At 43.1% G+C, this 12,540-nt stretch overlaps 1 protein-coding gene across 1 annotated transcript; it reads right to left on the reverse strand.

Moving 5' to 3' along the window:
* Positions 1-307: 307 nt before the first annotated feature.
* LOC134481951 (disks large homolog 5-like) lies at positions 308-7,484 on the reverse strand. The gene is made up of 4 exons (XM_063274780.1): positions 6,635-7,484; positions 5,322-5,453; positions 4,473-4,649; positions 308-895 (listed from the first exon to the last, which is right to left on the reverse strand). Exons 1-4 carry the CDS (start codon positions 6,739-6,741, stop codon positions 811-813), a joined length of 501 nt encoding a protein of 166 aa, XP_063130850.1. The 5' UTR covers positions 6,742-7,484; the 3' UTR covers positions 308-810.
* Between the last annotated feature and the right edge of the window lie 5,056 nt (positions 7,485-12,540).

A 12,540-nucleotide genomic window follows, 5' to 3' on the forward strand; every position in this document is an offset into this window, starting at 1 on the left:
TGTTTTATTTCCTCTAATGTATTAGAGAAATAATTCTGTGTTTCTCCTTTGTTTGTCATTATAAAGGAAGCTAAATTTGTGAGCACAGGGATAAAGCAAGGATATATTTCATCATGAAGGGGGGTTCCACAGAGCATGACACACAGTCTACATCAAGAGCACAGTTTCCTGCACAGCTCTGGCTGGCTGTGAACTGATGATGAAGCCTACGCTGCATGAGACTTGCAAAAAACCACTGTTGCCTTACACTTGTGCTGTTACAGGAGGAAGAACCACACACGACTCAGGACGGCCTTGTGAGTGAAGGGTTAAAGGTCACATTTTTATTTATAAACAAACATTAATTTATTCAAGAACATTTTAAATTGGGGAGTCAATGAGTTCAATGTATATAGCCTTAGGAATATTAATTATTTAATATTAATTACATACACTAAAGTTAACAAATGAATAAAAAACTTCAAACTTAAACAAATAAAAACAAATTCATAAAACAACCAAACTTCAAACTAAAAACCAAATATAACAAGTAAATTAGTCAGCATTCAATTCATGCTGATTTTTCAACATGTAACTCCAGCCTGTTGCTGGCCTTGCAAACACAGCAGAACGGCAGGTAAGATGGTAAAATCTCTTCAAGAGGAATGTAGACCTGCCTCATACAGGGTGGTTGGTTGTTGATGGACAAGTCGTCAAAGGGTTAAACGTGAGGCGTGTTCCATGCCACATCTCAAGGTCTTTCAAATTCAGCCCAAGATTGGAAAGGTTACAAGGACTGAGATGCGGGAGGTGTTGTCAATCTTTGCACCCTCAGTGCTCCTGCTGGACAGGTCTGTCTCTGAGAGCTGTAGTCCTGGTCTGGGCCATGGGCAAGCGTCTGCTGGAGTGTTCAGACCTAGGGGTGGAAAAGGCCTGGTGAGGACCTGCCATGTCACTTCTCCCATACACAGCGCACAATTCAGCAGGAAAATCCAGGATGATCTTTCATCTGAGGTCATTTTCTCATGCCCAGGACAGAAGGGTAAGAGATCCCACAGGCCTGCATATTTTCCCAGCTTTAAAACTGCTAAAAATTGAACAGTGAACAGCAGATAATTCCAATCGTCCATATATATTATATTTTAAAACCATGTAGCAATGTCTCAACGTCAGTTGAGGAGAGATGTGAACAACCTAGAAAACAATAGGAAGGCCTTGGAGGCCTGTCCATCACTGAAATGAAGACTATCATTATTCCTCCACTGCAGGAATATGCCTGGGGTCCAAATACAACCTCGATATCTGCAAAGACCCAGAGAAACAATATCTCAAGAAGTACATGCACACTGAAGTGATATTATATTTGGCAAGAATATACTGCATGGAAATCTTGCCAAGGGTAGGCATTGAACTCTAAAGGAGATACTCATGCAGAAAATAATCTATACCACTCCTTTGTTTATGGTTATCATAAAACTATTTGTGGGGAGACTTAAAGGCACTGGGCTCAGATAATACAAGAGAGCTCAGACTGGAGGGATCAGTACACAATAGCCAGAATCTCTATGGATCACATACACTTCATGGATGGAATTTCTTTTAAAATGGACAGGAATAATATTCTGAGCTGCTCCTAGCTGACAGATGCTGATAACTATGATGAAAGTCACACACCCAATAAGACAGTTTATAAGTACAGGTAATCTACTTGGGTCCTCTCATCCTGTGCTTTCAAATCATCTCAGTGACACCGAAATGATGCCGCATCTTCTCAGACAAGGCCTTTTGCTCAGTGAACAGTTTGTTCTGATTCAGGGCATCCTACAGACTTTCCTACATTCTCTCCTCATCCTGGTCATTAGAAGATGATATTGTCCATGGAGACAGGCATGTATACAGAGACAGACAGACAGACAGACAGACAGACAGACAGACATACACACCTTTGATCTCACCCAAATATATTTGTTCACACATACAGGCAGAGTATTTTGCAGAATGTGCTTAGTTTCCCAGTTAATGGTAATAGAAGAGATCACCCAGTCTACTATTGTGGCATAAGAAAAAAAAAACCTGGAATGGGGTAAGTACACAGTGAGCATAGGCTAAAGACAGCTCAGCCAATAAAGTGTATTCCCCTGAAAATCATAAATTAGAAATGTGACATCTAGGCCTTTAGCCAAGACTGCTTAGCAAGGTCACAAGGCTGTGCACAGGAGGCTGATTTCAGGCAAGAGAGCACTGGGTGGGGGCAGGTGAGCCTCTTCTGTCCTCTGCTCACTGTTTCCCAGTGCATGCAAAGTGAGCTGCATTTTTCAATATGAGGACCCTTTAGGATACAGTACCTGACAGGGCAGCCAAACTACCAGCACAAACAGCTAGGAAATCTCCATAACCACAATCCAAGGTAAAACTTGGACTGGGATGCTATCAGATATAATTCGAGTGAGATAAGGCTGACTGATTCAAAGTCAAATGCTAGCAGGTATAATCAAACTCAGCCACAGTCCATGGAAATGCTGGACAACATTGTACCTTTTCACTTTCTGACTGATGGACATCTGGATAATTTTGCTTCATGGCTGCTCTGAGGTGAACCACTACAACACTAATGTGCCACAGTTTCTCTGCTGACACCTACTTCTTGTTCTGGAATCGCATGTCAAAGGTTGAACTTTCACAAGAGTTGTGCATGGCTTCTCACAGGGCTACCCATTTGACACCTCCAGCAATGCCTTAGGGTCATCACTTTTCTAAACCCTCCTTACAGATGATTTTCACTCAGAACAAATGATTTTGAATAACAATAGTTAAGAGTGCTACAGACCCAACACAGGGTGGGTGCTGTGGACTATGTTGAGCCTAAGTTTCTGTCTGTAGCAAAGATGTGATTCCACCTCAGCATAACTCCTGGACATCTTCTGCCTGCAGATTCAACTCTAAGCAAATTAATCTTTCAATTAACAAATTCCAGAGCAAACTCCAAAGCCAATGTATATTCAACCAAGTTTAGGCCAATCTGGAAAGAAAGTGGTGGCAGGTAATGATTAACATAACCAGGATGTTGAGAAGAGACAACAAGCACATGACCTTCCAGTGTTACTTTACACCGAGAGCAAAGAAGGCAAAAGAGCCCTGAGTCAGCAGTTTCCACACTCAGGTACATGGATTTCACACAGCAGACTCTCCTCAAATCCTTGTACCCTATTCCTGAGTTTTTCTCCAAGTAATGTCAATGTTGATGAATAGTTTTCCCACTGTAATAATTTCAATAGTAATCAAAACCCCATTAAGAACAGTTTAAAACTAATTGGAAACATTGTGTTTCCTCTTCTTCTCTCTTTTACATTTCTATATGTGTACATATAGACTAATACAATATATATAAATATGTGTCTGTGTTCAGAAACTTGTTGTGTTCACACACACACACATATGCACAAACTAACATATACACACACTTCTATATGTAAGCACCCATACCTCAAACACTTAAAACAAGCAACTCCCAATGTAACATATGTACCATAGCCATAACCATGTTCACACATCTGTGCCCAATGACACAAACACACACACACACAGATACACACACACACACAGAGTCAGAGAGAAATGGAGAGGGGGAGGGAGGGAAGGAGGGAGGGGTGCGGAGAGAGAGAGAGAGAGAGAGAGAGAGAGAGAGAGAGAGAGAGAGAGAGAAATCATAAGTGAGAAGCAGAAAAGAATACGGAGGCCATCCTTCAGGAAGCACAGTTGTTGAATACAGATTAGGCAAAGGAAATGTGTCAAGTGAGAGCGTAGACACTGCTGTCCATCCCTTATAGAGTAAACCTGTGTGGGGAATGCACTTCTTGGGTATACGAGGTTGAGAGAGTTGGAGAAAAATTTCCCTCTAACCCTCACATATCTCACACAAACCCTCACCCTGAGAGAAGCCTTTCTTACATCCCTGTTCATCCAGTCAGCTCCAGGACAGAAGCCCCAGGAAAGAACACCAAAACACTGACATAGAACAGGACTGACACACTGCTTCTCAAGCTCTGTCACTATGAACCACGATTTGGACAGGCAGAAGGGACCATTTTCAATGTACGGGGAAAAGGAGAGAAAGTCCACAGGCCCCATCATGATTGACAATGAGAGCCATTCTTTTAGCAATTGAACTGAACTCTAATCAGTTCTGTGCACTACAAAGACGGCTACCACATGGCATCCCTCTAGCATAATGGCATGTAAGTGGGCAATGTGTGATCAACAGATCCCCCTTAAGGAAATGCATTTTCTAGTTGAGCAGGAGGATTTGGTTGTCAATCCTCCAGTTTCTTGCATGAAGCTAGAATCACAGAAAGTTTTGTAAATGGTCAAAGAAATGAACAACTGGATGAGACCTAGGAGAGTTTCTGGATAATTTGGAGAAAGGTTAAATTGGTTTGACTTGGTTTCTGCTTAGATATCAGGAAAACCTGCCCTTGATGCTTCATTCATCCTACCTGAGGCTGCTTGTTACTCGGATTTTCATACTGGCTTCCCCACAGAACCTTGTTGTTTCCTTAATGGATTCTTCCAGTGCAATCTGATCCCTTAGAAGCCTCTTGTACTCATTCCATGCTCTCTGGGCATTGTTCTTCAGCTCAAAACACTCAGTTAGGAGGGGGTAGAAGCTGCGGCTGAGACACAAAGAAAAAATGGTGAATCCCAGCCAGGCTCCAACTTCCTCCCACTTCTCCAAGTCCATTCCTCGTTCTAGGGTCCTGATCAGAAGAGAGCCCCAGATTATAGTCCAAGTCCACAGTAGCCATGGAGCATAACCTAGAGACAGGTCAAATGGAGAAAAGAGCAACATTCCAGAAGACTCAGGGCACTTCTCAAAAACCTGACACCATTGATTCAAGTTTTTCCTAGAAGAGTACTTAATCCCTGTGTGTACTTATATGTCCTTTTTATTAGAATGTCCCTTGGGAGCCAATCTTTCTATGTGTCCTGTGTGTGTGTGTGTGTGTGTGTGTGTGTGTGTGTGTGTGTGTGTGTGTGTGTGTGTGCTGTGTGTGTCCTGTCAGAGCCCCAGAGCATCAGGATTGATTGATGACTCCATCATTGTTCACACATTTTCTATGTACAGGATCCCTATTTGGGAAGGACAATGACTGATGAATCTCACAGTCTCTTTCCATTTGTTCAAACTATCTACAAGAGGTAAAAATCCTAGAGCCTTCCTTAGAGACAGGCTTCCTGGTATGCTTCAAACACTATAAAGCCTGATCCTCACTTTATTTCAAAGATAAGAATGGGCTGACATATGCTTGCCTAGTGCTGGGGTCACAACCTTGTAAGTTACTCACCAGTACCAGTCATTTTCCAGTGTAAGGTTTTTACATTTGACCAAAGCGGTATTGATCTGCTCGCTCATTTTCTTCATGTCGGTCATCACTTCCTCGTGCTGCATCATGAGCATCTCGGACTCAAACTTGTTCCTGTGGCAGGGCGTGGTCCAAGGATCAAATAACATTATGAATGAAGGATACAAGAATTATATGAATTTAGACTGAATCCTGAACTACCCCAGCCTAGGACATGCCACACCCTTGCTCCTTGGTTTTGGGTCCATTTGGTATTTATTAAGTTTATTATTATGGCCGCGGGGACAACAGTGCCAGGAAACAAAAGCAGGGAGCTGATTTGCTTGAGCTCCCTGACAGGCTTTGAAGAAATAGAATAGCTTGCCAAGAACATTCGAGGGTCCTGTGCCACCATCCAGGCTCCAACTTAAACCCATGAAGACTATTCTCCTGTTCTTAGGTAACAATTCTCAATCATAGAATCTATTGCTACATGAAAACCCAAAGGAACATGGACAGTATTTACAGGGAAAAGAATTTATAACACACACCAGGAGATTCCCATGTGCGTCCACCTGAGCAGATGTGAAATGTTGTACTGTTCAAAGTGAGGCTCTCACCCTCATCATCATCATGCCATGGAAATTGACATAGGATAATTCTCAGGCCAAATCAGAACACAGAATACCCAGATCTTAAGTTATACACACAAATGCACTCACACATGCATACACACACACAAACTCACACAAAACTCTCTCTCTCTCTCTCTCCCTCTCCCTCTCCCTCTCTCTCTCTCTCTCTCTCTCTCTCTCTCTCTCTCTCTCATACAATTAGAATGCCAAATAAATACAAGAATGTGGCATTATCTCAAAATACAATCAATAAAATCAGAGAAAAGCAATGATACCCTGTTGACAGTGCAGTCAGACATGTGAGGCAGCAAGAGGGATTAGGCCCCTGCAGCTCTTCACAGGACCTATTGAACCCAAAGCACCTCCACGTCAATTACAACAATGATTGCTCATAATCAGAGCACCTAGAAATTCCCACAACCCAACAACTGTCCAGGCTACTTAAACCACACACTGAGAGCTCACACTCTACTACCCTTATTCCCAGACTGTAATTCAGGCCATAGGCTATGATTTACGTTTGTAGGAATCAAAATAGCCTGTGCCACCCTCTCATTCCCATCTGATCTTCACATTCTGATGCAATCAGGAAAGTGATTTTGACCATGAGCCCATCCTGGAGTTGTAGGCTACTGTGATGTGAGGAAATGTGGATTTAAACAGCACTTGCACTGTGACTACCTGTCATTTAAATTCTTTACTGGGTAATCCGCCAGGATTCTCCTGAGTTCATCTCTCTCCTTTTGCATCTTGTGGAGGGCAATTTTGAGGTTCTCCAAACGCTTCATTCTCTCCTCCTCAACAGGTGTCGTGGAGGGTTGGGATGATGCCTTCTGATCAGACTCTGTAGGTAGATAAACACCAGTAAACAGGCATATATGGGGACATAATGTCAAGAAAAACTATGCTTACTCTAAAACAGAAGTCTGAGGATGAACAGTTCTACAGATACAGTGACTCCCTGACAGAACAAGAAAGCTATCTTTAAGCTGAACTCAGCTCAGTCCCTGTTCCCCACCATCATAGACATATGGTGACATATGCCATCATAGATATAGACCACACCTCCTATAGCCATCCTTCTGCACTGAAATTCTAAAGCTGGCCTAAACAAGAAGAATTCGAGGACCTTCTAAGCTAATGTCTGATGTGAGGCAGGTAAGTCCTTGAGTCCAAACTGTTTAACATCTTGAATCCCTAGTCACGTGTGTTCAAGTACAAAGTAACTGTGACCATGATATATGACCAGGAGAGTATCCCTCGTGGCATCAATTACCCACGTAGTCTACAGGACACAGCTGAGAATGAAGTGCTTCAACAGCCTATCCTGAGAGAGACACTTTGTTATTCTTACACAGGCACATCCTGGTATTCTTTGACACTGCCCATGACACTAAAGAGATCCAAGGAAAGCCCCTTGACATATAACAGTTCTTGGTTCTCTGTCAAACTAATGATCAGAAATTGTTGTGTCTGGGTCAGCCATTTAGGAAGACTGAGGCTCTAAATCATACGTCCTACTCCTGGAAGGACCAGCTCAAGCCAACCTCCTCCAGGAAGCTCCCCTTTCACTGCCCAGTACTCACTTGACCTCCTCAAGGACCTTTCCATTCGTCTTGTTCTCCAACGTGATAGAAGGCTCGCCTCCCTCTGCCTTGGTCTGGTCTCTACATGGATATGATTGTCCCTCCGAAAGAGACTGAGGATCCTGGAGAACATGCCTCCTCGGGAACCCATTAGGAAATGAAGGGAAATCGCTCAGGCAGTTGGTGTCACCACAACACTGCTGACATCACAGAACATTCTAGTGTCTCCTGGATACAAGAGAATTTCCAGGGAAGACACTACCGGTGATGTTACTGGGAAATACCATAGCTTACTTGCTAACTACATCCACCCAGACTGACCAGGTTCTGCAGTGGCTTTTCCAGAGACTCACTTTTGAGCGAGGGAACACCCATTCGCACACTCTCCTTCCAGAGCTTCAGAGTTCTCACTGCTTCATTACAACTCAGTTGCTGAGGAGAGGGAGAGTTGTATCAGGCCTTGAAATGGATAGAACATATTTGTTAACAGCCAAAGATCTAAAGACCTTGGATGATGAATATTCTTCTTCCTGAAATGTATAAACCCAGGATCCAGGGTCCATGCATGTGACATATAATCCAATTCCCACAATTTTTTCTGTTCCCTAGAGGCCAATATTTCTTTTCCTACACCTTTAAATGTATGCAAGTTGGAGAATGTTGTTTCATGGAGTGTGCCTTGGAGGAGGAATGGTTTCAATATATTCACCCATGTCTTTTCCTGAAATCTCTGTCTTACAACCCCATTTTGTGCAATGGAACCTCACTTTTCCTGGCAACATAGGTGCTCACATCTAGGGCAAACATCAAATTGTAAACTTTCTGTCCATTTTTAAAAGTTAAAATCCCCAAAAGTGAGGGACCTGAGACCCAAGCGAGAGCCATGGAGGGGCAGAATGCAGAGGTGCTGCTGGCCAAGGAAGAGCAGGAGGAAGCAGAGAAGCTGTAGCACATCATGGTGCACAAGGAGCTAGAACTGGAGTTCGACCTGGGCAACCTGCTGACTTCTGACAGCAACCCCCGATGGTGCTGTGCCAGACCACGGCCTTGCTGGAGGCCGAGCTGCGTGCCCTGGAGTGGGAAAACCCAGAGCATCTCATCAACCAGCTGTGGAAGCTGCTGATCAAGGCATGGAGGAGGCGGTGGTAGTGTGCTTGCAGGAGCCTGTCACAGGCCTTCCCCGCAGGAAGCCACTGCCTGGCCAAGGGCTCTCACTTGCTGGTAGCAGTTGGTGAGCTTTAAGGGCATCCATCCCAAGAAGAGGACCAACCTCATGTAGGACGAGGTGAATGGCCAGTAGTGATGCCCTTGTGGCTACAAGCCTTACCGGGATGATTCTGAGGAGTGGCTGATGGAGGTCCCTGGGAGCGCTAACACCATGGAAGACCAGTTCTCCAAAAAGGATTCAGGCCAAGAAGAATGCATGGACAAGAACTAGCTGAACCATCTGTGGAACTGGCCTGTATGCACAAGATGCAGATGCCCAGCTTGGCTGGCCTGCACCTTCCTGACACCAGAGTAAGGGGGAGCTGGGCTGCACCATGCAAGTGTCCAATGTCTCCAAAGCTTCCTTGGGACACTTCCAGGAGGGTTCTGTTCTACCAGGTCTCCTGGGTATACACATATTCCACATTCTGGGGAAAAATAAAAGGTTTTCTAGTTCCAAACAATTAGGAGTAAATATGTATTTGTTCACCTATGAGCGTGTGAGTGTATGTGCATGCCTGTGTGCTTGTGTATATGTACACCACAGAACCCAGTGCTTGGCTTCACTAATTAATATCAGCATGGTTACTAACAGTGGCTCTCGTTTATTATTAGTACCTCGTGATTATAGCAAATTATCAGGAGTCTGATCTCCTCAGGAGACTTCATGCTAGCCGAAGGCAGCAGTCTGCAGACTTGTTTCTGACGACCTCTTTTTTCTTTCCTTTTTTTTCTCTCTTTCTTTCTTTTGTTTTGTTTTGAAGACAAGGTCATAGTCGAGGCTGGCCTGAAACTCAGAGATCCACTTGCCTCTCCCTCCCGAGTGCTGGGATTGAAGAGATGAGCCACAACTGCCAGGCATCTAAGGACCTCTTAATGTTCTCAAAAATCACTAAGGACCCATACAACTTGAATCTAAATGAATAGTACCTGAATCTCTGTCTACTAATCCTATAGTAAACATAGGAAGCTTATAAAATGTAGTTGTAGGGTACTGGGGAGAAGGCGCAGTTAGTGAATCGCTTGCCATGCAAAAGTGAGGACCAGAGTTTGAATCCCCATCATCCTTGTAAAGCATCATCAAGTTGACAACAAAAACTTTTACTCAATAAGTGTTGAACCCACCATAGGGCACTCTCTCAAACAAGTGCTCTGTTTATATTCAGAATATTATTAATTACATGCATATGTATGAGTGTGCATGAATTTACGGGCACACACACACACAGACATGTACAAATGATTTGAAAATGCACATGTAGAAAGGAGAGAACGAACTCCCATGAGTTAACTTCTGATTTCCACATGTGTACAGTGATGCCTCTAACCCTAAACATATAAAATAAATAAATATATTTTTAATTTAAAAGTATACTGTTTCTTTTAGTTATACAAGAACCATTCCTTTATCAACCATTCTTACATGGTTGGAATTTTGGTTGGAATTACATTTCACCACACCTCTCTCTGAGGACATAACCAAGAAATATATCCCACATCTGTGAAATGTTTGGTTCTAAATCAATTTAAGGATGTGGTCTGAGTCCTATCCATTCAGTAGACATCAGACCTCATCCTACCTACCTCATCCAGCACACTGTAGCTGAGTGAGAAACACAATGAGAAAAACATCCTATGCATCTGCACAGACTGTAAGGGAGAAGAATGATTAAGGCTAATGGAGAGGTTGGCAGATTAAAGGGGCACCTCCTCCTGAGCAAATGATACACGAGTTAATTATCAAGTGTTTATAATATCCCAGAACCTGTTCTTGAAGCCATCTTCACTCCATCGCATTCCGGCTTCAGAATCATGGGAAGCAGGAGCAGTGACTTTCCATAAAACTAGGAAAACTAGATGTAGATGTCTCCATCTTCCCTGAAAGCCACGACTCTGAAGAGAGGATTCTAACCTGGACACTTAGACCTTTAGACACCATCTCAAAGAGACTCCTAAAAACGGTGATATTTAAGCTGACTTGAAGGACAGTGCTGTTTGGCTGTTTAATGCATTTCTAGGTTTGTAAAATGAAGACAATGACTGTTTACCCACAAGTCTTTTGTATAAGAACATGAAAACGTTAAAAGCCACAGGACTGTGCCAGGGAAGTGAAGGGTCTAAGTGGTCACGGTCACCACCATTACTGTTGGCATCGTGAAGCAGGAATGAGAGAGACGGTGTCCACACAGCAGTGACAGGTGAGAGATGAGTCTAATGGAAGTCAAGTTCCTCATGCTCTGGACTGAAATAACCAAGACACTGACTGCTGTGGAGATTGGAGGCAGAGGCTAAGGAGATTCCTTCTAGGAATGTGCGTCTTTTCTGAGAGATGTTCCTGGGTGGCCTTCAGTGCTCTTAACCACAGTTACTCCTACTGATAATGATTTCTGAAGTTTGTGTCCCATTAGGGTCAATGTGTCTCATTGTGGATTTAGAATCTAGTAGGCATGGAGGGCTAATGCCATAAGGAAAAGTACCTAGTCTCAGAATGGTGGTCTGGGGTTGTTCTGATCTCGGTAGCAATGTGACCTGAAAGGCAGCAGAGAGAGTCATGATTTGAGGCACGTCACAGAGCTCTGAGGAAACTACAGGGACACAAGTGACATGAGGGCATAGATGGAGGCTGACACAGGAAAGTAGGGGTCTATCTTTAGGGTACCTCCTACTGCCACCTTATATAGAATCTACCTTAAGCAAAAGACTAATTGACATGAGATGGCCAGGTCTTTCATCTGATCACCTCCTAAATTTTAATAATCATATTTCCTGTCTTTTTTCTTCTACTCAAAATCCCAATTCACTGGTGTGTCCATGTGTCTGCTAGTTACTTTTAAGCAAACATATAATAGTGGATAGAAGCTAAACAGGACTGAATAAAGTATGCATATGAGGACACTAGCTAAAGATTTTGTGTGGGTTTGAGGGGCCAAGGTAGGAGAATGCTAGAGCATGAGGCAGAAGAATGTGGGGGGGGAGCATCCTCCTCAAAGCAGGGGCATGGGGCTAAAGGGTGGGATGTAGGTTTGTGGAGGGGAAACCAGGATAAGAGATTACATTAGAAATGTAAATAAAGTAACTAATACAAAAGTAAAAATATAAAATCAAAAGATGTGTGTGGGGAAGCCTGGGATCTTTGATCTGAGAATGCAGGCCTCGAGGGAGTCAGTAAGCTGCGTCTCCCTGATGTTCCTTAGGCTTCCCTTTACAGGCTCCTTGTCCATATAAATCAGCCACAGGGTGAAATTTCAGGATGAGACAAACAAAATAATGAAATTCCTTCCTTCTGAAAGCCTTTATCTTTATCTGTGGGATGATTTTTCTCCCCAACATTACCATTCTTACTATGAAACCTTTAAACTTGTGGACAGAGCTGAAGAAGACTTCCAAGTAGGTGTAATTTTTTGTGTTCTACTGTTAGGAGGTGCGCTATGGTATTTGCTAGACAATTTAATAAAGCGCCAGATGAATCCATAAATGTAATTTTATAAAGTTTTCAAAGAATGATGTTTTTTATGTAATAGAAAAGCATCTGATATTGTTTCTATGAGCAAAGAATTGGCATCAATATTTCAATCTCTAGCTATGCAAGTGTGGATTTTCCAAAGTAGGTCTTAATATTACCTCAACAAAATTCCCTAGGCTTATCCAAGAGCTTAGTGTTCCTGTTTGTTTTACATGAAATGCTGACAAACTGCTCTGATGACAGCCATGTCCAGTTACAGCCCACTGGGCAGGGATCCTCACTGGTTGATCAGTAAAGTATTAAATCCCTGACACAGTCAGACCTCATGCACA

The sequence above is a fragment of the Rattus norvegicus genome, chromosome 15, assembly GCF_036323735.1.
Source record: "Rattus norvegicus strain BN/NHsdMcwi chromosome 15, GRCr8, whole genome shotgun sequence".
NCBI classification, from domain to species: domain Eukaryota; kingdom Metazoa; phylum Chordata; class Mammalia; order Rodentia; family Muridae; genus Rattus; species Rattus norvegicus.